The sequence below is a fragment of the Momordica charantia genome (genome assembly GCF_013281855.1).
Source record: "Momordica charantia cultivar OHB3-1 chromosome 2 unlocalized genomic scaffold, Mcharantia_2.0 BLBB01000002.1, whole genome shotgun sequence".
NCBI classification, from domain to species: Eukaryota; Viridiplantae; Streptophyta; class Magnoliopsida; order Cucurbitales; family Cucurbitaceae; genus Momordica; species Momordica charantia.
The window spans coordinates 4703997-4730934 of NW_028275160.1; the positions used below are offsets into that span (position 1 = coordinate 4703997).

General features: G+C 36.0%; 2 protein-coding genes across 3 annotated transcripts; both read left to right on the forward strand.

Moving 5' to 3' along the window:
* Window positions 1-5509: 5509 nt before the first annotated feature.
* On the forward strand, window positions 5510-25123 carry COP1 (Transducin/WD40 repeat-like superfamily protein). Of its 2 annotated transcripts, none has more exons than XM_088121146.1 (13): window positions 5510-5888; window positions 8757-8834; window positions 9093-9248; window positions 9783-10136; window positions 12298-12455; window positions 12583-12648; window positions 12895-12973; window positions 13371-13526; window positions 13633-13731; window positions 15639-15743; window positions 16375-16554; window positions 16637-16747; window positions 24444-25123. In XM_088121146.1, exons 1-13 carry the CDS (start codon window positions 5574-5576, stop codon window positions 24612-24614), a joined length of 2028 nt encoding a protein of 675 aa, XP_087977272.1. In that variant the 5' UTR covers window positions 5510-5573; the 3' UTR covers window positions 24615-25123. The 2 variants fall into 2 exon arrangements, with proteins under 2 accessions (XP_087977272.1, XP_022149595.1); XM_022293903.2 differs by lacking the exon at window positions 24444-25123 and adding an exon at window positions 17019-17681 and having other exon boundaries at window positions 5512-5888.
* Window positions 18857-25123, forward strand: LOC111018065 (Pentatricopeptide repeat (PPR) superfamily protein). Its single transcript, XM_022294009.2, has 6 exons — window positions 18857-22176; window positions 23309-23408; window positions 24023-24180; window positions 24284-24394; window positions 24487-24593; window positions 24678-25123. The coding sequence occupies exon 1, from the start codon at window positions 19083-19085 to the stop codon at window positions 22095-22097; it is 3015 nt and encodes a 1004-aa protein (XP_022149701.1). The 5' UTR covers window positions 18857-19082; the 3' UTR covers window positions 22098-22176; window positions 23309-23408; window positions 24023-24180; window positions 24284-24394; window positions 24487-24593; window positions 24678-25123.
* Window positions 25124-26938: the final 1815 nt, after the last annotated feature.

Consider the following 26938-nt stretch of genomic DNA (forward strand, 5'->3'; position numbering starts at 1 on the left):
TTTAAGTTTTATTATGGTTTTTAAAATTTAATAATATTTATTTTAGTCATTAACATTAAAATTAACATAAATACAAAACTGGAAACAAATTTTTAATATTCATATATTCAAATAAATAGTTAAAAAATACAACAAATCAATTAAAATGAGTTTGAAAATTCAGAAAACTAAGGATAACAGATATATTTATTAGTAAGTAATTAAAGGAAACAAATATTCTTTTTTTTTTCCTTATGTTTCTCAATGAATTAATTTTAATGATATAAAATCGAATTATAAATTTTGATAAGCGATTAAATCAATACACTCTAAAAATTTAACTAGAATATTGTTGGTAACTATGTAAGCAGTTCAATTTTTATTAATTATTTTGTTATTAAATTTTGAAATTTTTATGATGTATTTAAACTTAGTGTCCTATTACCCCACAATGTCTCATAACAAGTGTTACAGGTGGTTGTAATTTTGATTTTTTTAAGTTCATAAGTTTCTTCCTAACAAAAAAGAACGTATTTAGAATTTTCTAGAAAAAACTAGGTGCTCCAATATAATAATATAATGTTTTTTCGTCAAGATACCGATTAAAATGTTGGATATGCCAGCCATGTATACGGTACATTATTATCTCAAATTTGATTGCTTACGAATCAACCAATAAATCATCGTAAAATTCACCCAACAACATCTCCAATCAAATTACAATAAAATTAATTTAAAAAAGAAAACATCCTCCACTACTAAAATAATAATTACAGATAAAATTAGTCCAATCCAACTGCTAAAACATTCCTGGCTTGTCTTGTCAGAGATATTTGAAAAAGTCGAAACTTGATTAGTTTGAAAATATTTTAATATTTATTTCAATGAAATTTAAAATCAACCAGTTTAAAAAAAAAAAAAAAAAAAGGGAACGAGCAAAAATGACTGAATTGAAGAAGGTGGTGAGGGAGGTCAGAGGTGGGATGGATGAAAAATAAACAGAGCGGGAGTGGGGGATTTTTACTTTTACGGAATAATAATAAATAACAACAACAAAAATAAAAATAATTAATAATTAATAAAAATTGTAGGGAGAGGAGAGAGTTAAGTGGGATGACGCAAAAGGGTAATGATGACTTCACGGGGCTCTGAATTCTGATATTAAAAAGCTGTCAGTAACGCACTCAAGTATATGCAATTAACCCCTTCCTTTACTGTCACACTCTCAGTGGGCCCCACCCCACTAATTTCCTCCCTTTTTTTATTTTCTTTTTTAAACTTTTACCTTTCCTTCTTTTTGTTTTTTTTTTTATAATTTATAATTGGATTTATCGATTTACTATTTTTGTTTGCCCTAAAGCTCTCTCCAAAATTGTAATTCGATCTACTCGCTCGTGAGATTTAGATAATAATAACTTTTTTTATAATTATATTTTGGTTTTTAAAAAGTAACTTGTCAATATTAGCACTTTGAAAAATTGGAAATGGGGAAACAAAATAAAAATAAAAAACCCATCATTCTCATGTACATCTTCGGAGTGAATTTTATTGTTTGACTCCTCATTTGAAAATAATATTTTACCTTAATTAATAAAAATAAGTTAAAATCAACTAAGGAATCAGACAGCTAAACATACCTAATTAAAAAAAAAATAGAAGAGAAAAAAAAAATTTGATATTTTTGTGTTTGATGTACTTAAAAGATCGTCAACAAGTCATCTATTTGACATTTTTAAAATTCAAACGCATGTTAGAATGATAGGGTCAAAATCTCAATTTTGTGTCTAATAAAGCTCCCATGTTAAGTTGATGAAGAAAGATAACTAGTGGAACTTTTATAAAATTTAGAGACTTAAATAAACCCAACTCATAGAATTAATTTCGTATCTTTGAACTCCAAATAGAATTGGACCCACCAAATTCAAACCTCATATATCAATTTGAAGAAAAGGTTTGAATTTTGTGACTGAAAAGAGAAGAGGGGCAGAGGAAAACGGATGTAAATTGCTCATGTGGGGGGTGCTAATATTGTAATAATTGAGACAGAGGGGGGACATTTGGAAGGAGAAACAATAACAATAAATGTAGAAGGGCCATATGAGATTGACCATACAAGGGAGCAGGTTTGGCATTCTGAAAGATCTCTGCAATGAAGATAGATATATAATAATCACATAGGAAATGGGAAGAAAAACTTTTTTGGGGTTTTGGTATTGTTTTTATTTGCCATTGCAGATTTGCACCCATTTGGGTTTATAATTTGTGTGGGAGAGAGAGAGAGTGTGTCAGGAATGGGGAGTAGAGTTTGATGAACATAACTATTTGTAGCTAAGTTCCTAGGGTTTTGTTTATGTTCTTTCTCTTTCTCCCACTTTCAACACACAGAAAAAAAAAGAGGGTGTAATGTAATGGCAGAGTTTTAGCTCCATGTTTTGCTCCAATTGGCTTTGTATGGTCAAAATTTTTCTCCCTCTCTCTCTCTCTCTCTCTCTCTCTCTCGTCTTTTTTCTTGATAAGAAGCAATAAATGGGTGTTACTGCTATGGTAATATGCAGTGCCAACTTCCAATTTGGTGAAAGTGCCATCCCCTTCCCCCACTCCTTTTTTCTTTTTTCTTCTGTCAAAAACTTTTTTCCCCCTTCTTGTGCAAGTTTGAGATTTGAAATTTTTTCAATGCAGATATATCTGTGTTTGTATTGTTTATATGATTTTGAGGGGAGTGTGTACATTTTTATAATTTAAAAGTGCAATGCAAACATATAATAACGTTATAATTTAAAATTTCTTCCAAGAATGTTTGGTTGATTACAATTTAAAATTTCATGTATTTAAAGCATATATATATGCTTGAAATAACAGGTTATGTGGAGATATTGAGATCACAATTTTATGAAATGTTGATAGAAATATCAATTCTTGAGAAAATTATAAAATAACAAATTTATAACAAATAAAACATTTCACGTTTTTTAAATAAGTTGAACATTATTATTATAAATATTATCTCCATATTAGAGATACTATGTTGATATATATATATTTTGTTTATTATTATTATTTTTTTCTTTTGCAATACTGTAAAAATGTTGATTCACCTCTTAGGTTGACGTCGTTGAACCTATGAACATACGAAAATATTGGTAGAATTGATGACGTGTTTATGAAAATTTAATACATAGTGAATTGATAATAGATTATATTTACCTGAATAGATGATTTATTTTTATTTTTTTTATATTGATATGTCCAGGCTAATTTGCATGCATATCGACTAACAACATCCATGGTAAATTAATTTCCTCCCAAATTTTTGTAATGTATATTCTTTTTACTTAGACTTTTTATTTTTTATTTTTGAGAAGTTTGACCAGAACAATTGAAGAATAATTCGAGGAAATTTAGTTTCAAAATGAGAATCTCGAGAGATTTTGATTTATGAGTTAAAAACGACAATGATTTTTAACACACCTGCATGGTAATTAAAACAATTCTAATGAAAAAAAAAAAAAAGAAAATGTATATATAATAATAATAATAATAAAAGGTATGAGAGGGAGAGAGATTGACATAGAATTAAGTAAAGTTGAATCCCAAGAAAACAAACTCTCACTATCCATCCTGTCCCCTTCCTATGAGGAAAACGACACATCGGTAGCATTTTCCATTAAACAGCCAATTATATTATACCCCCATTCCCCATTCTGTCCCTCCCCCCTCCCTCCTCCATTATAAATAACCCCTCTCCTCTTCTTCTTCTCCCATCATGGCACTGTTCAACCATCTCTCAAACCCTTTTTCCTCCCCTCATTTCTCCACCCTTCTCCCCCCTCCAATGGCCGACCCTCCCCCCATTTCCCCCGACCCACCACCTTTTTGATGCACCTCCCGGCGGTATCTCTCCTGAGCTTTTATTCGTTATTTTCTTTACTTTTTGTTTCGAATCCACGAAATTTGTTCAAATTTTTCTTGACCTTGCAAGTCCAGCTACCTGCTGTCGTGGGTCGAAGTCGCCTTTTGCACTCTTCCAAATGCCTCGGTGCAAGAGTTCAGGACTTCAATCGTGGATGATTTATTTTTCTCTCTATTCCTCCTGAGCTTATGTATCTATTTAGTATAGTTGTTTGAGTGTGTACAATAATTTCTCATTAGTTGGTTCTTTTTCTTTTTATAAATCTTTGTATTGTTCTCTCTCTATTGTTACAATTGTTATGTTTACAGATGTTTTGTGTTGGACGTAGATATAAGAGATAAAAGTTTAATAATACTCAGCAATTAAAACTATATTCTCGACAATAAAAGTAAAATAAAGAAGCCGCGAGTTGAACATGCGGTTCATTAATCTCGCGGTTTGGACAATAATTGAACAGAAATTCATGAAATTGTCCCGTACCTTCCTTTCTTAAACCTCCAATTAATGCAGGCATTAAGACAACACGACCATATCATGGGCCACCGCCCTTTTCAATAAATAAATGATTTAATAACTATTAGTCTATTGTTGTTAAAAAAAAAATTATTAGTCTATTACATAGTACATTTTAGTTTTTGGACGACATTAGTTTGTTTTAATTGAAAAATTGTATAGATGGTTAAAACTATGTATTTCTTAAAATATAATTTTATATTTTTCGACCAGACATATAGAGTGTCGATTACCCATATAAAAATATAAAAGCTTTTATTGGTACTCAAGTTTTACGTTCTTTTTTGCTTTAAAAAGTTTGTTTTGGTGACATATATTTTTTGTTTATTATTTCTTTTGACTTGATACTGAAATTGAATACACATGTACACGTGTGATTTTTGTTCCGTATTAATACCATAAAAGTAAAATGAGAATAAGTTTTATGCAAAGTTCATGATGGAAACAATGTACGAAAATAAAAGAACCAAACTAAAAAATTGCGTAAAATTAAAATTTAAAATCTAATTTGTAATTTATAAATGAATAAGGAGATATCAAATTCACTGGACTTATTGCAATAATGTTGGGCTCCCTGTCTCCGTTAAATTGGGCTCGGGGCCCATGACACTTCGTGGAGTCCAGTCCAGTTATAATAGAAGTGTTTTGGGCCCTTTAGCCGGCCTCATCAAACAAAACTATATAAATAATGACAAGTTTATACAAAACTGATCAACTTAAACGCCGTTTTATACAAATTATACATTCTGTCATCCTTGGTGGTAGAGATCGGCGTAGGAAAAATGCGGTTGCGACAATTTAATATATAGATATATAATTTTTAGGAAAGATGACAATTTAAATATAATTAATATCATTGTTATTAATAACTAATAAGTCACTTTAAAGGCAGCATAGCAGAAAAGAACCCGAATCTCCATCGTCCGACGTGGCGGCCTGGCAGTGAATGTAAGAAAAATAATTGAAATAAGACAGCCCACTGTCAAATAATCAATTAGTTACAAAACGACGTCGTACATGCCAATGATCACGTGGGGCGTTGTGACCCTCACAAACTCTATCGTGGGTCCCACTCTCCATCCTCCGTTTACCCTCTCTCTCTCTCTTCCGCGTTCCTCTCTCCTACTTCGGCAACTTTCAGATACTCAGGTTCTCAGACGCAGAAAGGTAGATGGACGAGGGATCAACCGGAGCCTTAGTTCCGGCGGTGAAGCCGGAGCCAGTTTCATCTTCGATTTCAGCGCCGTCGATTCCCGATTGCTCACTCGCCGAGCTCGATACCGCCGCGGAGGTTCCATCTCAGCTGGATAAGGACTTCCTCTGCCCGATTTGCATGCAGATCATTAGGGATGCATTCCTCACTGCCTGCGGCCACAGTTTCTGCTATATGTGCATCATCACGCATCTCCGTAACAAGAGCGATTGCCCTTGCTGTGCTCTCCACCTCACTTCCGATCAGCTCTTTCCTAACTTCTTGCTTGATAAGGTTTGTTTTCTGTTATTCAGTTATTATTTAGCATTTTATATTCTACTTGTTACGATTGATGGCTTAATACTGTATAATAGGTTACTTAATTTTCATACTTACTTTCGGTCTTGAGGCAATTCCGAAATTACTTGCGGAAACTATAGAGAAATATGTCTTAGCAAGGTCTAAGATAGGAGAATTTTCGATCACAATAGTTATCTTCTGCTGTTTCTGTGCCTTGTTTTTTGTGTGCTTATGCAATCATTTACTGGATGATGAACAAGATTACTAGCTGTATTCACCTCTTCCCTTCGAATTCTTCGGTAATTTTAGTTCTACAATTCTTACTTCGTCTTGTTTTTTGAATGGTTCGGCTATTACCATTACCATGTCTCTTAAGCCTTTTTTAAAATTATATTTAAACTTCAGAACGGCTGAGTTTAGGATTCCAGTTAAGTGTATTATATCTCAGAAAGTAAGGTAACAAAGTGACTGCTGATGTTCGGGTAGTGTTTCATTGGCCTAGAAGAAAATTTTGTTCTCTTTATGGAATTAGATGTTTTACACGACATTAGGCGATTTAAACGTTTGAAATACGAAGCTCTCATATATAGTCTTTACTAAGAATGACCATTGAACAAAACTAAGAAGTGAGCTTGCCATCATTAATGCTGATTGCTATTGAAAGTTCAGTGAAAATAATAGATTTCTAATTTTATTTCTTCTTTGGCGATAATTCGAACATTACATTCACATCCAACATTATCTTCCTTTTTTTTTTTTTATAAGAAACTGCACTTTCATTGCGATAAATGAATAAAGACTCCAAAAAGAGGGCATACAAAAAAAACAGCCTAGCAAAAGGAAACCCCTAAAGAAACGGGCTCCAATCCAAAAGAATGACTCCTAACTGATAATTATAAAAAGCCTACAAAATCTCTCCACTCCCCTAAAAATTCTATTGTTTCTCTCCTGCCAAATACCCCATAGAGTAGCCAGAAAACACGCTTGCCAAAGAAAACGTCCTTTGTATCGAAACGGGGGGAATAACAATACTTCCTCCATCATCGCCCTACAATCTCTAGAACTGTCCCAAACAATCCCAAAACATCTAAAGAAACGAAGCCATAACTCCTGCGCGAACTGACAAGACCACAACAAATGATCAAAGCACTGCGGACCCAAATAAAGGGAGGACATCCTCTGGGTCCGATCCAAGGTATTAACTTTTCCAAGTAAGACTTGCCACCCAAAGAACTTAATCTCCTTTGGAATTTTAATCTTCCAAAGCGAGGTGAACCAAGGGGTCAACAGGGACAGAGAAGAAAAAGAGGACGACGAGGAGTTCAGGACATGGAAAAAGGAGCTACAAGAAAAACCTTTCGAAGGATTGGGGGTCCACACCCTCATATCTTCCCTCCCAACAAATAAGGAAACTCTAGACAGCTGATCCAGTAAATCGGAAACCTCTGACGATTTCCGATCAGTCAAGGAACGGGTGAGCCCCAAAGAGATGGACAAACCCTCTTCTCCAGAACTTAAGACCTCGGCCACTGAAAGGAGTTTCTTATCAGATAGAAAGTAGATCCGAGGGAAAGCAAGACACAAGGGTTTATCGCCTATCCAAGTATCATCCCAGAAGTACGTATTAAGACCTTCCCCCACAGAGACACGTAAAGAATGAGAGAAAACAGGGAAACCCAAAGCAATAGCCTTCCAGGGATTGTAGTTGCTTACTCTAGCCCCACCTGCCTGTACCCAATCAAGCCCATACTTACTCACTATAATCTTTCGCCACAAGGCATTAGGTTCGTGGAAGAACTGCCATAACCATTTAGCCAGTAAAGCCTCGTTTCTAATCCTCAAGTTCCTAATGCCTAGACCTCCCTCCTCCAGAGGCTTAGACACCTCTTTCCAGTTAACAAGATGAGCCTCACCCCTCTCCTCCACACCTTCCCAAAGAAAATCCCTCATTAATTTCTCTAGCCCTTCACTCACAGTCACTGGGATTCTGAAGAGGGACAAAAAGTAGTTCGGAATGCCTCTGAGAACAGATTGAATTAAAGTGAGTCTCCCTCCTTTAGAGAAAAAAACCTTCTTCCAACTAGAGAGGCGCTTCTAAAATTTTTCCAGTACCGGCACCCAAAAGATAGCAGACTTTGGATTGTGACCTAACGGAAGACCAATATAAGAGGTCGGAAACTTACCAACTTCACACTCTACGAGAGTCGCCCACTCACTGATCTTGACGTCCTCACAATTAATTCCCAATAACGAACTCTTGCTCCTATTAATCTTCAAACCCGAAATGGATTCGAAGAAACCGAGAAGGCAATTAAGGTTTTTAAACGCATTAGGATTGCCGGAACAGCATTATCTTCTTGTTATACAGAGAAGTTCCCTGTTATTTATAATTATCAGTTTTTGATGTGCATGTTTTCTATATTAGTATTCTCACTTAATTTTCATTGATGATGCAAGCATTGAATTATATAAATATTCGTAGCACTGAACTAAAATGTTAGAATTTTATGAAGCAAGTATATAGATGCTGACCTCATTCTACTACTTTTGGGGCTAAAGTAGAATTGAAATCTCTGCAGTCATTTTCTTTTTATTCTTCGTATTGATATGATTTATGTTGTATGAATCACACTACTTTTTCCTAATCAAAATGGCAATTACTTTTATTAGTAGTAGGATATTATTTTATCAGATACATATGCTTAGTTCTGTCTATTTTTTTTACCGTAACTGAAAGTTTGGACTTTGGTCTAGTAATCTAATGTCTACGCATTAGTGAACAAATATGAACATCTTTATCTTGAAATTATTTATTTGGAAATGCAGCTTATCATGATACGGTTTCTCTGTACCACATTGTAGCTACTGAAGAAGACTTCTGCTCATCAAATAGCACAAACTGCATCCCCAATTGAACTTTTTCGCCGTACTTTACAAGAGGTTAGTCATCAAGGGCCATTGCATCTCATTTGCATTTACATTAGTCCTAAATAACAAATATTAAATACCCTAACACCTATGGTCTCGATTTAGGCTAGTAAATTCATTTACTCCTTTGTTTGCTTATATTAAGAAAATGTATCTGAATTGTTTGGTTTCTGTGATAGAAGTTGTATTTAGGTTTATGAACTTCGTTCATTTCAAATTATTCATCATAGAACAATGGTAAATATTATAATAATTTTATTTTCTTGCTAGGGCTGTGATGTGTCAATTAAGGAGTTAGACTCCCTCTTGGCAATGCTTTCTGAGAAGAAGAGAAAGATGGAACAAGAAGAATCTGAGAGAAACATGAAAATATTAACAGACTTCTTACATTGCCTAAGGAAGCAAAAAGTTAACGAGCTCAATGAGGTACTTTTTTCCCTCGAGTCCAGTAACATCTTTTGCATTTTGTCAGTGCAGACTATGCTTTCTGAAATTTCCTATTGCATTTCAAATATTTAACTCTTCTTTGTTTGTGCACCTTTAAATTTCAGCAGGCATTAATGTACTTTGGATATCTTGATCATATATATGTGATTAGTTGTAGTTGCGGTATGATTATAATAGCCCTCCAGTAATCCACACTTATGTGAGAGGTGCGGAAAGGGAATTTTGGGTGGGTTAGAGTTAGAAGAGAGAGAATTTTCTTTTTGAAGTGACAAGCAGGAGGGCATGTGGAAAGCTTTTAGAAGGGAGTTTAATAGAATGGTCATGGTCATGGTCATGGTCATGGATACCTACGTATACTTATAACCTGTACTTGTGGAAAAATTTCTTGTTAATTGGTTTTGGTTTGTTTAGCTCTGTATCTATGGGATTTTCTGCTCTGTATCTATGGGATTTTCTGCTCTGTATCTATGGGATTTTCTATCTAACTTATTCTCCCTATTTATATTTTGATAGGTGCAAACGGATCTTCGGTTCCTCAAGGAGGACATAAGTGCAGTGGAGAGACATAGGATGGAACTGTTTTGCGCAAGGGACAGATACTCCATGAAGGTATGTATGGCTGGTGATGATATGAATGCAAGAAAACCTTGGTCATCATTAGCGGATAAGAGAAGTGATGGGCCTACCTCTACTTCTCTGAACACCTGGGGTGTTGTGTCTGCTGGGAATTTTCAAAATAAGAAAGCAGATTCAAGGAGTCAAGTTAGCTCTTATGGACTCTACAAAAAGGATGCATTGAATGGGCCAGAACCACATCTGAATCCTACCGGTCTATCTGTTGCAAGGAAAAAACGTGTCCATGCACAGGTCTAGTTTGACAATGTTTCATTTTTCAATGTTTACCTCTAAGTCTGTCCATTCTTTCCACATAGTTATTTATATTTCTCAATGTTTAATGTTAGTGGTTAGAATAAATTGGGTTTGAATAAGAAGTTTATAACCTGTATATATACCTTATTCTTCAATCTTCAGTCTCCAGAAGAAAAAGATTTATATAATCTCGATATTTCTAGTAGCTGGTAAGACGCAAGGGCTAATGGATTTTGTTGATTTGAAGGAAATTGGCTTCTCTTAGACGTGGGGTTGAGTTGAGAGGGATTCCAAGTTTGCCTTCTTTTTGGTAACTGGTTGAAAGAATTCAAAGGAATCTCTAACAGTAGAAAGCTGCTCAACATTCGAGAGGGGAAAAACTCACTTTTGCTACGACATGGTCTCTCAAAAGACACCTGCTTACTTCATTTCATGTCTTTCTTCAAAATTCCTTTTACAACAGCTGATGAGATTTAAAAGGTGTTCAGAAATTTCTTTTGGGAAGACAGTACTAGAGGTAAGGGAAGCATCTTGTTAATAACAAAATTCCTTCTCCCCCTACTATTAAATTGGGCCTGGAAGTCGACAGTTTGAAGGAGAATAATAAGGCATTGGTCTCAAAATGACCATGGAGGTTTCTGAGGGAGACTAATTCTCTTTGGCACCAGTCAATTACTAGCTAATTGCTAGCAAATGTGGTCTTTCTCCTGGGGGTTGGACAAGCTCAAGAAGTCCTTGGAATTTTGTTAGAAAGAATCCAAATCTTAATGATTCCTTATCACGCTTCAGACTAGGAGATGGGAAGACAGTTAGGTCCTGGGAGGACCTTTGGCTGTATGGAAACCCTCTTGCCATATAGCCAAGGCTGTATACTATCTACTGTTCTAAAAGCCGTTTGGTCGGAGATTGCTGCAATACGGGCAGGAACATATAGAGTCTGGCTTTTAGAAGAAGTTTAATAGAGATGGAAGTTTCTGATATGGTTGGTTTACTCGGAAAATTTGAAGAAACCTTTCCCACGAACGGAGACAAAAAAAAAAAAAAGAAAGAAAGAAAAATTGGAATCTCAGTAGTGTTGGAAGTTCCCCTCGGCACTCTGTGGCTCATCACCTGAGGGGGAGGGTAGCTTTTCACCTCAAATGAAAATGTTTGGAGGATAAACTTCCGCAAAATGTTAAATTCTTTCTGTGGACACTGGCATTGGGGAAATTAAACACCAATTATATGATTCAAAAGAAATTTCTAGGTTGCCAGCTTTCCCCAAATTGTTGTGTTATGTATAGGAACCATGGTGAGAATACCATATTTTCTATCATTCTGTTGCCAAGCTTTGTTGGATCAAGATCTTAGGCAGGTTTAGCTCAGCGTGGAGCCACCCGTTTTCAATTAAAGATATGGTGAAAGAAATTTTATGTGGTCATAAGACTGAAAAGGAAAGCTGGAATTCTGTTGGAAATTGTCTGCATGGCTGGTTTATGTGAACAATAGAAGGAAAGAACCGTTGAATATTTAATGACGAGTGTAGGGAGTTTGATGACCTTTTTGATTCAGCTGTCTTTTGAATTGATGTATCCTCTCCAAAGTTGTTTATAATGACACCTTTTCTTATCTATGTCAGTTGGAGTAATTTTTTTGTAAGCTCTTTTGGCTTTCATTTTAGTTCTCACTTTTCATCCTCTTTAATGAAAATTATTTCTTAAAAAAAAAAAGATATGCTCTTTGTTGGGATTTGATTCATGGCTTCTTCATTTCTTCAAAACTTTTTCAGGACAGCAAAATCTCTCTCTGTCCAGAATTTTGGTTTAAGTAGATGGTGCAAGGTTGACTTAGTTGCTCCTTTCTCGTGAATTATCCTCCTGTGGATTCAATTTCAGTTCATAGCAGCCTCTATGGCTCCATCATAAAAAAGTTTGAATGTTTCTCTCTCTTTCTTTTTTCTCCAGTTTTAATTTGCTATTTGGTCGTGTGGGGGGGGGGGGGGGGGGCGACTTTGATTTCTGTCAGATCTTTGTATTGCATGGTACTCTTCCTTGGACTCTTTTGCCAAACTTTCCTTATAACTTTTCTTTTAATGGAGTTGCCTTTTGTCTCTGCCTCTCCATTTTCTTTCATCCTTTCCTTTTGACTTTCCTGATTCTAGTTCCCTCTGTGGCTTCAGTTCAATGACCTCCAAGAATGTTATCTGCAAAAGCGACGTCAATTGCCAAATCAACTGCCTGACCAGGAAGAAAAGGATAAAAATGTTATACGCAGAGAAGGATACAGTGCAGGCCTTTCAGATTTTCAATCAGTGTTGACTACCTTCACACGATACAGGTAGGAAGGCTGATGTAGGCTATTTTCCCTTTAAAGAATTGTGTATATTTTTCAAATGTTGAAATTACTACAGTACAAATTTCAAATGTGACTAATATTATGGGACTTCTTTCTATTGAATAAATAGTCGCTTGAGAGTCATTGCCGAGCTTAGACATGGGGATCTATTTCACTCCACCAACATAGTATCAAGGTAAGGCAGTCTGTTGTCAAGAATGGCAGAGATTTAATTTGATTGGGGACAATGCAAATTGAAACTGGAAAATTTCTTATAACTAAAATGGGGTTGAATTGAAATGTGAACAAAGACAACAATTTTCTGGGATCAATGTGATGACTGATGATCCTAATACCAGAATCTGTGAAAATTTTCACCATGAGTGTTGCTGTTACAATATCATGTTTCTCAAAGTTTTTTATTGGTCTTATTGTATTTCAGCATTGAATTTGACCGAGATGATGAATTATTTGCTACTGCTGGAGTTTCTCGATGCATAAAAGTCTTTGACTTCTCTTCGGTAATGTCTACATTTAGATGCCTATACCCATTGATTTTTGGTCCAACTATGGTGTTTCTCCTACTCATTCCTTGATTGAGTGAACATGTTGAATCCTTAGCCATTAATTGTTTTTCTTGTCATTAGCATGCACACTATGGTTGATTTGGTAAAAGATTGCAATTGCAATGATATGATCTTCATTTCCACGTAATGATCACTGTTAAACTTTTAGGGGTTTTGTATTGATAATGATTTGATCAACAGGGCTTTTGGTGTAACCCTTGTTTGCTGGAGAGTTTGTCGGTGGATTATGCATACTTTGGTCATTTTATGATAATGAATAATGATGATGCTGAGAAGGTCTATTTATGAAGCTATGCAACTGCTCTATGACCTTCTTGTTGTTGTTTTATAGGTTGTAAATGAACCTACTGATGTCCACTCTCCTATAGTGGAAATGTCAACACGAGCAAAACTAAGTTGCTTGAGTTGGGACAAGGTATCAAAACACATTATCGCTAGCAGTGACTATGAGGGTATAGTAACAATTTGGGATGTAAATAAAGGGCAGGTAAGTCTTGGCCACATGGTTTCTTAAATTTCGTAAAAACTATTTTCCTCATATCCAATCTGGAATTTTAGATAGAATAGCTAACTTGTCAAACATTGTGTCTCAGAGTGTGATGGAATGTGAAGAGCATGAAAAACGTGCGTGGAGTGTTGATTTTTCTCGTACAGAACCATCAAGGCTGGTGTCTGGTAGCGATGATTGCAAGGTAATTAATTAGTTTATTAATTTAAGAAAACTACACATGCATATCTGTATGTAAACAGGCCGAGGGTGGTCACTTCGTATTTTAAAGGATGGAAAATAACTTTATGCTTCAAGATAGATGTGGGTTGTGGATTATGTGATTCTTCTGGATGTACTCTTAGTATAGCATCATTATATGGTAATTTGCTGCTTTTATTTTATTGCAAGAACATTGAGGTTAAAGGCTGCTGAGAAGTTTTTGTATTCCTCATTTATCTGTATTTTTTTAGACATTTGCTCTTTTTATATGTTAAAGATGAAAAAACCACCAATCAACCCAAAAGCTTAAGCTGATGGGTTGGGTAAATTTAATTCATTTATATGGATTCTAACACATTCATTTATGAGTATCTCAACATTATACAAATGTCTGAACATGAACCCTTATATTATTATTAATATTATTATTATTTTTTAGAAAAACAAAAACCAAGAATATGTATGTATAAAATGCATGCAAATAAGATGGATCAAATGGGGACTACATGACATATTAGAGATCAGGATTGTTTTCTTTTTCTCTCATTTTTTGGTTGGTAGCAGAAGACTTTATTTAATATCAACTATGGACAAGTGATGCGTGAACTAATCTGCCTTACAGAAGAATACCCATTTAGTCATTTGCTAATACATATTGTCATGCACAATGAACATCTTTGGAGCATCTTTGTGAATAAATAATATAAAGTTTCTAGTTTTAAATGGTGTCTTGTGCCTGGCGTGGCTTTATTAGTCTTCTATTTGTTTAATTTTTCTACAACCTTTGTAGCAAATGAAGGATATATATATATTAAAGAAACTTGTATTTCATTGATGATATGAAATAAACAAAAAGCCATGGAGGCTAATTACAAAATCACCTTCCAATTAGAGATGAGAGCATCTAGAGAGTAGCTATTGAGGAGTAGATACAATAAATCTAAAAAAAAAAAAAACTTCAAATGGGAGAGATGTAGCATTGAAAATTGTGTGTTCCTCTCCAACCATACACTCCATAGAAAGGCCTGAACAAGTTGAACCCAAAGGATTCCTCCCTCTTTCTTAAATGGATGACCAACCAGCAAAGTGCTAAGGAAGATGGAGGGGCTTTGGTGCAGCACGGTTTGCCAACCGATCTTCGAGCATTCTATGCCAGAAAATTGAGGAAATATCACATGATATAAAGAGATGACCTTGTATTTCAGCTTCTTTATAGCATAGATAGCAGCAACTAGGGTTGAGAGCAACATGGGGCAACTGCCTTTGTATCCTATCATAGGTGTTAATGGCTTCGTGGCTAATCTCCCAGCAGAAAAATTTTATTTTTCCTGGTACATTTCTTTCCATATGCTTTTGTATAGAGGGTGTGGCTTTTGGCCCTCCAAGGTGGTCAAATGTGAAGGCAGATTTTGTAGGTAGCAAATGAAGGATATTTTCAACCGATACCTAGAATTTGGCATGTGTTACATAATGTATCATTCTTATGACATCACTGCGCCCTTTCCCTTGTTCAGTTAACCAACCTTTCTGAAACCTAAAATTACTGAGCCTTATCCAGAATTATTTTACCCAATTGGCCAATATTTAGTTTTAGGATCAGAAAGATTTCCGGAGTAACTGTTTCAGAATGAAATAGATGGTGAGATTTGGGCAGGATAGTGTCTCAACTTGGTAACAATATCGTAGTTTTTTGTATCTGGGTGGCTATCCTATTTTCCTTTTTGTCTTCTTTACTGAATTCTATCTCGTTCACTAGAAGAAGAAGGGAGAGAGAGGGAGAGAGAGAATGAAAAAGAAAAAGAACTCTTGATCTTTAGTGGAATCTTATGATGGTTATGGGTTGGTTGTTTCTCAACGACTTTCTGCATCTGCTTTCAATTTAACATGCAGGTCAAAGTTTGGTGCATGAAACAGGAGGCCAGTGTCCTCAACATCGACATGAAAGCCAATATATGTTGTGTCAAATTCAATCCTGGATCTGGCAATCACATTGCAGTATGCTCCTTCACTTAATTTTTCTGGAATTTATTCGCGTCTTTTTCACCTTGTCTGTTGAGTTTCCTATTGGTGCATACGCTGTTTAGTTTCTGCTTCGGAATTTGTCTGTTTTTGTCCGTCCTTGCATATTGTGCATTGTTGTCTTCTGTAATTGGATCAATCATTCCATGGTTGTGGATTAGCTGATGGAGACCTGCCTTTGAATATCTGATGCATATATCATGTTTTTCCTTATAGTTTCCTAATTTTTATCATCTTGCAAAAATTAAGAAACCATTTCAAATACAATTTGCTGTTAATCTATTATCATAAATTAGGAGGTTTCTTTCCTTTCAAAAAAATAAAAAAAAATAAATAAATAAATTAGGATGTTCCTTGGGTGGCAATTGTGTGAAAGCCATAATGGATGAAATAACGTGAGAATTGCTCAACAGTGAATAACAATTGGGGATCCTCGACTCAATGGTATTAAATTCATTATATTCTCTCGAGAATTGATTAAACTATTCATGTGTAATTTGATTTTGCTTTTTCAATGGTACTTCCCATCTTATAGTAATTACCATCTTGTTTTCTTTTTAAATAATAAACAAGAGACTTGAGGCAGAAAATCATTGGCTATTCTCAGGTTGGTTCAGCAGATCATCATATTCATTATTATGATCTAAGAAACATCAGCCATCCACTTCACGTCTTCACGGGTCACAAGAAAGCTGTCTCTTATGTAAAATTTTTATCAAACAGTGAGCTTGCCTCTGCATCTACAGACAGCACTTTACGATTATGGGATGTTAAGGAAAATCTGCCAGTGAGTATCTAATTTATGCATTCCAGCTTACAAACTTTTTGTTAAGGACTTATCTGAATTCCTTCCATTTTGTTCTCTGTAGGTTCGCACCTTTAGAGGGCATACAAATGAGAAAAACTTCGTTGGTCTGACAGTTAATAGCGAATACATTTCTTGTGGCAGTGAAACAAATGAAGTCTTTGTCTACCACAAGGTTAGTTATATTCAAAACCGTGGTCCTTCATTCTTCGTCTTTAAACTAACACAAGGTTTGCCGCTCCGAAGGAGCAGCCCAGTTGGGAAAGAACTTGGAGTCTCTTAGTCATATTGGCTTAGAGGTCTTGTTCAAAGTTTATGGTGAGCTTAATACCAAAAACCCTTGTTGCCAACCGGATTTAGGTCTTGGGGCAGGCACGGTATAGGAGAGCAAAGGTCGAACTCCTAGTTCTCAGGAACTAACACAAGGTTTGCCTCCTTTGTCTCAGGAAATATCCAGACCTCTGACATGGCATAGATTTGGTTCACCAGATGCAGGTGATGTGGAGGATGAAACGGGGTCTTATTTCATCAGTGCTGTTTGCTGGAAGAGTGATAGTCCTACTATCCTTACGGCTAACAGTCAGGGAACAATTAAGGTGCTGGTTCTTGCAGTTTAATAAACTAATTTGACCATTTTAGGAATAGAAATTCTATAGGGATGCGTCTTTAGCTCAACTGTATGTAATGTTCACGGTAGTCCATGTGTTAGGGAAATAAACACAAATGAGTCTTTTTCAGTCAAGGTTACGTGTACCATCGAGAAGCTAGGGGCGCTATTCCACAATCCCAGTGACCATCTATTCCACTATCCATACCCTATTCACAATAGTCACTGTGTCCTCGAACCAATCATCGCTCTGGAAGCGAGAATCGTGTCCTTAAAAATGGTTACGATGAACTACTGCATAGAATGCCATTGTCCATAACAAGTCTTTTGGATAGCTTCTTCACTTGTATACGAGTCGTAACTTTGGAAGGCAAGGGAGAGCATGGGGTGGTTTTTGGAGAGTGAGTGAGCCGTGAGTCTGTGAAGAGAAAGGACCGACTAATGTGCATCATTCAAGTATTTCAATCTTATTATACGGAGAGCTACAAAGTTTTGTTGACCATATTTCACTCTAAACTGTAGGAGACTCTTGATCTTTTTGTTTATAAAGTTCTTGATAATTACCAACATGAAAAAAATTGTCACACCACGCTTTTGATAAGTTTATCCTTTTTATTGACAGGTATCTACTAGTGTAATTAAATTGCTTTTTTTTCTTTTAAAAAAATAAATAAATTACTTTTTAATAATTTATATAACATTTATAAATTATATAGTAATATACAATAGACTCTGAATCTATGAACCTACAAGCTAGTAATCAAAAGAAAAGAAAAAACCTACTAACTAGCACGATACTTGCATAAATGAAAAAGCTACGTACATGGTCAAAATTTATCTAGGCATGTCAAATTGCTTGGATAAGACAGCAATTATCTTATTTAAAATTGAAGGTTTTGTTCTAATTTTTTTTAGTACAACATGTAGAAGTGGAGAATCGAACTCACAACCTCTTAATTGAAAATATATATCAATTACTATTGAATTATGTTCGTTTTGGAATAATAATTGAATCAAGACAAATATACGAAATTGAAATATATATATATATATATATATATTAGTACAACATGTAGAGATGAGGAATCAAACTCACGAGATATATGCTAATTACTGAATTTGACATGTATATACATACATATATACATACATATATACATACATATTTTGAACAAAATTGTAATTACAAAATAATAAAGATGGTATAAAATGGTTACTTAACCTACCAATCGAGCATGGCTTAACAACATAGATTCCAGCTAATTGATTTGAACTAACAATTAAAAAAATGTAATTTCTCTGTAAGAAAAATGTTATTTTACCTAATATAATATGAACTATAAGATTAACTTCCCGAGGTAATGGACCTAATGGTATTAGTTGAAACGATATCGATTCCTCAAGGATTAAGTATGGTTACTTAATCTACCAATCGAGCATGCTTTAACGGCATAGATTCCAACTAATTGATGTGAACTAACAATTAAAAAAAATGTTATTTCTCTGTAAAAAAAAAAAGTTATTTAACGTAATATAATATGAGGTAATGGTATGAGTTGAAACCACGTCAGTTTCTCAATTTAGTTGTAAGTTGGAACTCGCCGCGCGCGGATGGAAAGCCTTGCAAACCCCTCTTTCGGCTTCCCCACAACTCACTAGGGTTTAAGAAAGCAACCATAGTCTCTGTCATTTTCCTTAAAATGCTATAATGTTTTCGCCATTTCTCTTTGAATCAAGTCTGAATTTTGGAAGCCTGCAATGGTAGAATTTGCATCGAAATCCACCACTATATCTACCCTGGACGCTCTCCACGCTTCAAAGCTTAAGAACTCTGAGCCCCTTACCCTTTTGATTCGAAGGCCAACGATTACTCATTTGCCGATTCCTTCGAGGAAAAGTTCAAATGATGCTTCAGGTTGGCAGCTGTAGAGAATTAGGGCAAGATTGTTTCACCGCTAGCTTAATTCAAAGTAGCTTTTCTGCTCCAGTTATGGAGTTCAATCTCCGTAACTGCAGCGCTGCGAAAGGACAGCACTGCCTTTTCCTTTACCCTTCACTGGCCAGCCGAGAGCTCACTTTCGCGGATTTTAATTCTCAGAAGCAGATTAATAGAGGCCCAAAGGTATCTCCAGGGTTTAAGCTTCAGTGTCGTTCAAGAACGTTGTCCACGCCCTCAAAAGGACTGTCGGCTAATGGGAAGAAGAAGAGCTACGGAGGCATTTTGCCCCCAATCTTACGGTCTTTACGGTCCTCCAGCGATGTAGGGAATATCCTAAGTTCCTTGTGTCAAAATCTGAGTCCCAAAGAGCAAACCGTGATACTTAAAGAACAGGGTCAGTGGGAAAGAGTCGTTCAGGTGTTCAAATGGTTCAAGTCTCAAAAAGATTACGTTCCCAATGTAATTCACTATAACATCGTGCTTCGAGCTCTAGGGCGAGCTAAAAAATGGGATGAGTTAAGGCTTTGTTGGAATGAAATGGCACAAAATGGCGTCGTCCCAACTAATAATACGTATGGAATGCTCGTTGATGTCTATGGCAAGGCGGGTCTTGTAAAGGAGGCGCTTCTCTGGATTAAACATATGAGAGTGAGAGGCATTTTTCCAGATGAGGTAACTATGAACACTGTAGTTCGTGTCTTAAAGGATGCTGGAGAATTTGATGCTGCAGATAAATTTTACAAGGATTGGTGCAGGGGACTCGTTGGGCTGAATGATTTTGATTTGAATTCAGTGGTTGATGATTTTGGTTTAAATTCTGCAACGGAATCAATTACTCTTAAACACTTTCTGTTGACCGAGCTTTTCAGGACAGGCATGAGGATTCCCAGCCGGAAAGAGTCATCGGAGGTGCATAATTGCATTCGGAAGCCAAGACTAACATCTACATACAATACATTGATCGATTTGTATGGGAAGGCTGGGCGTCTCAAGGATGCAGCTAACGTGTTTGCTGAAATGCTGACAACAGGTATCCCAATGGATACCATTACTTTTAACACTATGATCTTTACCTGTGGGAGTCATGGGCATCTTACGGAGGCTGAAACTTTGCTCGCTAAGATGGAAGAACGGGGATTGTCTCCAGATACCAAAACCTACAATATCTTTCTTTCTCTATATGCTGATGAGGGGAATATTGATGGGGTTCTCAAGTGTTATAGAAGAATCCGAGAGGTAGGTCTCTTTCCTGATGTGGTAACTCATAGAGCTCTTCTGCATATACTATCTGAGAGGAATATGATTGAATATGTGGAGAATGTGTTAGCAGAAATGGAGAAATCACATATTCTTCTTGATGAGCATTCACTTCCTCGTGTTTTTAAAATGTATATTAACATAGGCCTGCTTGATCGAGCCAAGATATTTCTTGAGAAGTATGGATTGAATTCTGGACTGTCGCCTAGGATATCGGCTGCAATTTTAGATGCTTATGCTGAAAAGGGATTGTGGTCTGAAGCTGAGTCTGTTTTTTTATCAAGAAGGGATTCGGTAGGACAAAAAATTGATGTTATGGAGTATAATGTCATGATAAAAGCTTATGGCAAGGCAGAACTCTATGACAAAGCGTTTCTTCTCTTCAAGGGCATGAAAAACCGTGGCACTTGGCCTGATGAGTGCACTTACAATTCTCTAATTCAAATGTTCTCTGGAGGCAATTTAGTTGATGAAGCTAGGCGCCTTTTGATTGAAATGCAGGGAATGGGGTTTAAACCAAACTGTCAGACCTTCTCTGCTGTTATTGCATCCTATGCCCGCCTAGGACTGATGTCTGATGCAGTTGAAGTATATAATTTCATGGTAAATGCAGGAGTTGAACCAAATGAAATCTTATATGGAATCTTGATTAATGGATTTGCTGAAATTGGTCGAGCTGAAGAGGCACTTAAATACTTCCACCTAATGGAGAAATCTGGAATTGCTGAAAACCGGATTGTGCTTACTTCCCTGATAAAGGCGTTCAGTAAGGTGGGTAGCTTGGAAGGTGCAAAAGGAATTTACAACAGGATGAAAAACATGGAGAACGGCATAGATATTATTGCATCGAATAGTATGATTAATCTCTATGCTGATCTAGGGATGGTATCTGAGGCCAAAATAGTTTTTGAAGATCTGAGAGAACGGGGCTTGGCAGATGGAGTCTCCTTTGCAACCATGATATATCTTTATAAGAACATGGGCATGCTTGATGAAGCCATAGAGGTAGCAGAGGAAATGAAAGAATCAGGTTTGTTGAGGGATTGTACTTCATTTCACAAGGTTATAGAATGCTATGCAATTAATGGACAACTAAGAGAATGTGGTGAATTGCTGTATGAGATGGTAACCAGGAAACTTTTGCCAGATGGTGGAACCTTCAAAGTATTATTTACCATATTGAGGAAAGGAGGCATCCCAATAGAAGCCGTAACACAGCTAGAATCATCATATCATGAAGGCAAACCTTATGCACGACAAACTGTCATGGCTGCAGTATTCTCTGTTGTTGGTTTGCATGCTCCTGCACTCGAGTCTTGTGAAACCTTCTTAAAGGCTGAAGTTCTTCTTGACTCGTCTGCATACAATGTCGCCATAAATGCTTACGGAACATGTGGAGAAATCGACAAAGCTTTAAACATACTCATGAAAATGCAGGATCTGAATCTCAAACCAGACCTGGTAACGTATATCAATCTAGTAGGTTGTTATGGAAAAGCTGGTATAATTGAAGGTGTGAAGCGAGTATACAGCCAGCTGAAATATGGCGAGATAGAGCCCAACAAATCATTGTTCTATGCGATCAAAAATGCATTTATGAGTGCCAATAGATATGACCTCGTCCAAATGGTCACCCAAGAAATGAAATTTGCTTTGGACTCAGAAGTGTATTCTGAATCCGAGCTCGATGATCAGTCGGATGAAGATTCCTCAGGTCTTTGAAATCTCAAAACAGTGTAATGTTTGCAATAGCCATTTGCTCGTAGTGTCTTGTATATTGTACATAAGCCGCATTAAGCAGGTATGTATACTGTGTATTTACGTACACAATTGATATATCAATATTAAAAGCTTTCCCTCTTGCAGTCTTACTTTTTTTTCCTTTGATTTGGAACGTTTTTCGCCTTGCAAGGGGAACCACTCCTCTGACTATGAGTGTGGGGGTTTAGTACATTTTTAAGGTAGTTTTTTACATTCTAAAACGATAGTAAGTGGACTGTTTCTGTAGTGGCAGTACTGCAGTCACTTTAGTGAAGCAGGTGCATGTAGTAGCAAGTGCTGTTAAATGAGCAAGTTTTTTACATTCTAAGACGATTTTATTTTTCGATTCTCTCCGTGTCTGTTGGTAATGTGTAAAATGCATTAAGATCAGATGGACCAAATGAAGACTACATGAAAAAGTAGAGATCACGATTGTAATTTTTTTTCCCCTAATAGTTTCTTATCAAAATTTTCCCTAATTTTTTGGTTGGTTTCTTGGCAGAAGACTTTATTTAATATCTAACATCGACAAGTTATTCATGAACTAATTCTTCTTTACAAAATAATACCCATTTAGTCATTTGCTAATGCATATTGTCATGAACAATGAACATCTTTGGAGCATCTTTGTGAATAAATAATACAAAGTTTCTAGTTTGAAATGGTGTCTTGTGCCTGGCATGGCTTTGTCAGTCTTCTATTTTTTCAAATTTTCTATGACTTTTATTAGTCTTATAATGGTGTCTTGTGCCTGACATTTGGCATGTGTTACGTAATGTATCATTCTTATAACATCACTGCGCCCTTTCCCTTGTCTAGTTAATTTTCCTTTCTCAAACCTAATGTTCCGAGCCTTATCTCGAATTATTTGACCCAATTGACCAATATTTAGTTTTACGACCATAAAAATTTCCAGAGTAACTGTATCAGAATTAAATAGAAGGTGAGATTTGGACAGGATAGTATCTCAACTTGGTAACAATGTCCTAGTTTTCTGTATCTGGGCGGCTATCCTATTTTCCTTTTTGTCTTCTTTACTGAAATCTATCTGGTTCACAATAAGAAGAAGGGAGAGAGAAAAAAGGCCGCCTGATCTTTAGTGGTGTCTTATGATGATTATGGGTTGGTTGCTTTTCAACGACTGCTGCATCTGCTTTTAATTTAACATGCAGGTCAAAGTTTGGTGCATGAAACAGGAGGCCAGTGTCCTCAACATCGAAAACCAATATACGTTGTGTCAAATGCAATCCTGGATCTGGCAATCACGTTGCAGTATGCTTATTCACTTTATTTTTCTGGAATTTATTCATGTCTCTTTCACTTGTCTGTTGAGATTTCAATTGGAGCATACACGCTGAATTTCTGCATTTCTGCTTGGAAATTTGTCTGCTTTTCGTCCCGCCTTGTTGTCTTATGTGATCGGATCAGTCATTCCATGGTTGTGGATTATTTGATGGAGGCCTGCCTTTGAATATGTGACGGCATATATCATGTTTTCCTTATAGTTTCTTATTTTTTATCATCTTGCAAAAAATTAAGAAACCAGTTCAAATACAAATTGCTGTTTATCTATTATCATTCTGTAATTTAGGAGGTTCCTTTCCTTTCGGGAAAAAAAAAATTAGGATGTTCCTTGGATGGCATTTGTGTGAAAGCCATAATTGATGAAATAACATGAGAATTGCTCAACACATGTGAATAACAATTGGGGATCCTCCACTCAATGGTTATAATTATATTCTCTCGAGGATTGATTTATCTATACATGTGTAATTCGATTTTGCTTTTTCAATGGTACTCCGCATCTTATAGCAATTAATATCTTGTTTTCTTTTTTAATAACAAAACAAGAAACTTGAGGCATGAAATCATTGGCTATTCTTCAGGTTGGTTCAGCAGATCATCATATTCATTATTATGATCTAAGAAACATTAGCCATCCACTTCACGTCTTCACTGGTCACAAGAAAGCTGCGTCTTATGTAAAATTTTTATCAAACAGTGAGCTTGCCTCTGCATCTACAGACAGTACTTTAAGATTATGGTATGTAAAGGAAAATCTGCAGTGAGTATTTAATTTATGCATTCCAGTTTCCAAACTTTTTGTTAAGGAATTATCTGAATTCCTTCCATTTTGTTTTCTGTAGGTTCGTACCTTTAGAGGGCATACAAGTGAGAAGAACTCCGTTGGTCTGACAGTAAATAGCGAATACATTGCTTGTGGCAGCGAAACAAACGAAGTCTTTTTCTATGACAAGGTTAGTTATATTCAAAAAACTAACACAAGGTTTGCCTCCTTTGTCTCAGGAAATCTCCAGACCTCTGACATGGCATGGATTTGGTTCACCAGATGCAGGTGATGTGGAGGATGATGTGGGGTCTTATTTCATCAGTGCTGTTTGCTGGAAGAGTGATAGTCCTATTATCCTGACGGCTAACAGTCGGGGAACAATTAAGGTGCTGGTTCTTGCAGTTTAATAGATTACTTTGACCATTTTAGGAATAGAAATTCTATAGGGATGCGTCTTTAGCTCATGATAGTCCACGTGTTAGGGAAATACAACAGAAACAAGTATTTTCCGGTGAAGACTACGTGTAGCCATCAAGAAGCTGGGGGGTATTTATCCCTAGATCCTCGTGGTGATCATCTATTCCAATATCCACACCCTATTCACGATAGTCGATATGTCCTCGAACCAATCATCACTCTTGAAGCAAGGATTGTGTTCTTAAAAATGGTTACGACGAACTACACCGAATAGAATGCCCTTGTCCATAACAAGTCTTTTGGATAGCTTCTTCACTTGTATATGAGTCTAACTTCGGAGTGAAAGACAAGGGAGAACACAAGGTGATTTTTTGAGAGTGAGCCGGGTTGCAGTGGGAGAAAGGACTGACTAAAGAATCATTCAAGTATTTCAATCTTATTATACGGTGACTTATAAACTTTGGACCATATTTCACTCTAAAAAGTAGGAGATTCTTGATCTTTTTGTTCAGAATGTTCATCAGAAATAAGCGACAAATTAATCTTGAAAGCAAAGACTATCATATGGCTGCCCTCGTTTTTTATCCTCTCTTCTTATTAGGGTCAACAACTCAGTAAACTTTTTCACAATCGGCTTCTACGATTTCGTTTTAAAATCGTCCCATTGTCAACTGTGCCCTCCCTTTGCGCTTGAAATCCTCCTAGATTTAGGCTTTAAAAGATTATGTATTAAATGTTGGGATTCAGCAGGAACGGCATCTCAGATTCTCAGATATGTCACACCCTGCTTTTGACTAGAAGCTTGGGGGGTGCAATAAAGCTTGTTGGATGACCCATTCCCTAAATCTTTTTGGTTATTTTGGTCTAAAGTTGAGGACCATAAATATTGAATATCCATGTAGTACCAAAACAAAAACTATAGTTTGAAGGCGACCTTTTTTTTCTTTCCTTTTTTTTTTAACCTTCCTGCTTGATTGAGTACTGACTTCTGCTGCTTTACTAGACCTATTCATTTCAATAATTGATGTTTGCTTTAACTTCCTTGACCAACTGCCAACTGCCTTGCCTTTTAACATAACGATGCTAATTATGCTTTATCATCACCCCCCTCTTTAATGCCATTTTATGCTATATTTCTCAATCTTTTTCAGTTCGATCATCCCGAAAACCCGCTTGGTGGTAAGGAGAAAACTTCTAGTATTATAGTCGTATCGTATAGTTCTATGCGACTACCATTCATTTTTAGTCATTGCTTGGCTCGTAGTTCCAATCATATTAGGTTTATGAAGTTTCGTGTAATTTGTGAATGGATTGTCCAATGCAGAAATTCGAACTCAGCTACATAGGAGTGAATTACCAATGGTTATATCTTGAACTTAGCTTTTTGAGGCACGTAAAATTTCTTCAGAAGTTGAGAGTAGTGAGTGAGGTGGGACCTTATACCATGGATTTCCAAGAAAAGAAAAAAGAGAAATGAAATCATCCCATAGAGCCTGCAAATGTTTGACTTATTCCATCAATTGTTTCCTGTTTGTCTTTGCCATGGTTGCATTCTTTTTCCTTCTTTCAGCCAATTACCCATTAATGGATTTGAGAAAGACCCCACATAATTGCTCAATATTCCTTTTAATTTTGTTTTATTTTCAATTTGAATTATCATTTTGAGAGATGGGTTTTCCCATTCTCCCAACCATATTCCCCTCTAAGCCCATGCCAAAAAATAAACATAAAATAAAATCGTTGACGTAAAGGTGGAAAAAGTGAGAATTTTTTTACGGAAAAAAAAAGATTTATTTAAATGAGTAATGCAACGAAGGAATAGGAGAAGAAAGTGTGTGGAAGCTTTTGTTTTTATTGCGTGTGAAGATTGTCAATTAAAAACACAAATAGTTTGGTACATAAGATTCCTTAGAAAATATAGAAATTGGAGTCAGTCAATTGGTCAATATTCAAATGGTACCACTTCATTATTTGACCTGTTTGTCCCACTACACTACCCACTATAACCCTAAATAACCTTCATTACAATCCAATTAAATATAAATTTGCCACCATTTTAAAAATAATTCATTAATTATGAGGTGTACTGGATTATGATGTTTCTGAATATCATTAGGAAAAAAAAACGAGGATTTATGATACTTTACGATCGAAACATCTCGAGTTCATGTTTTGACATCCTCGTAATAGGATCAATAGGTGAGATCTTTTGTCGTTTCATATCATGATTTTATGTATTCTTGTCGCCTATCCAAATCTCGTTGAGATCATTTTTGACTTACCACCACATAATATATTAACTTGACTGAAACTT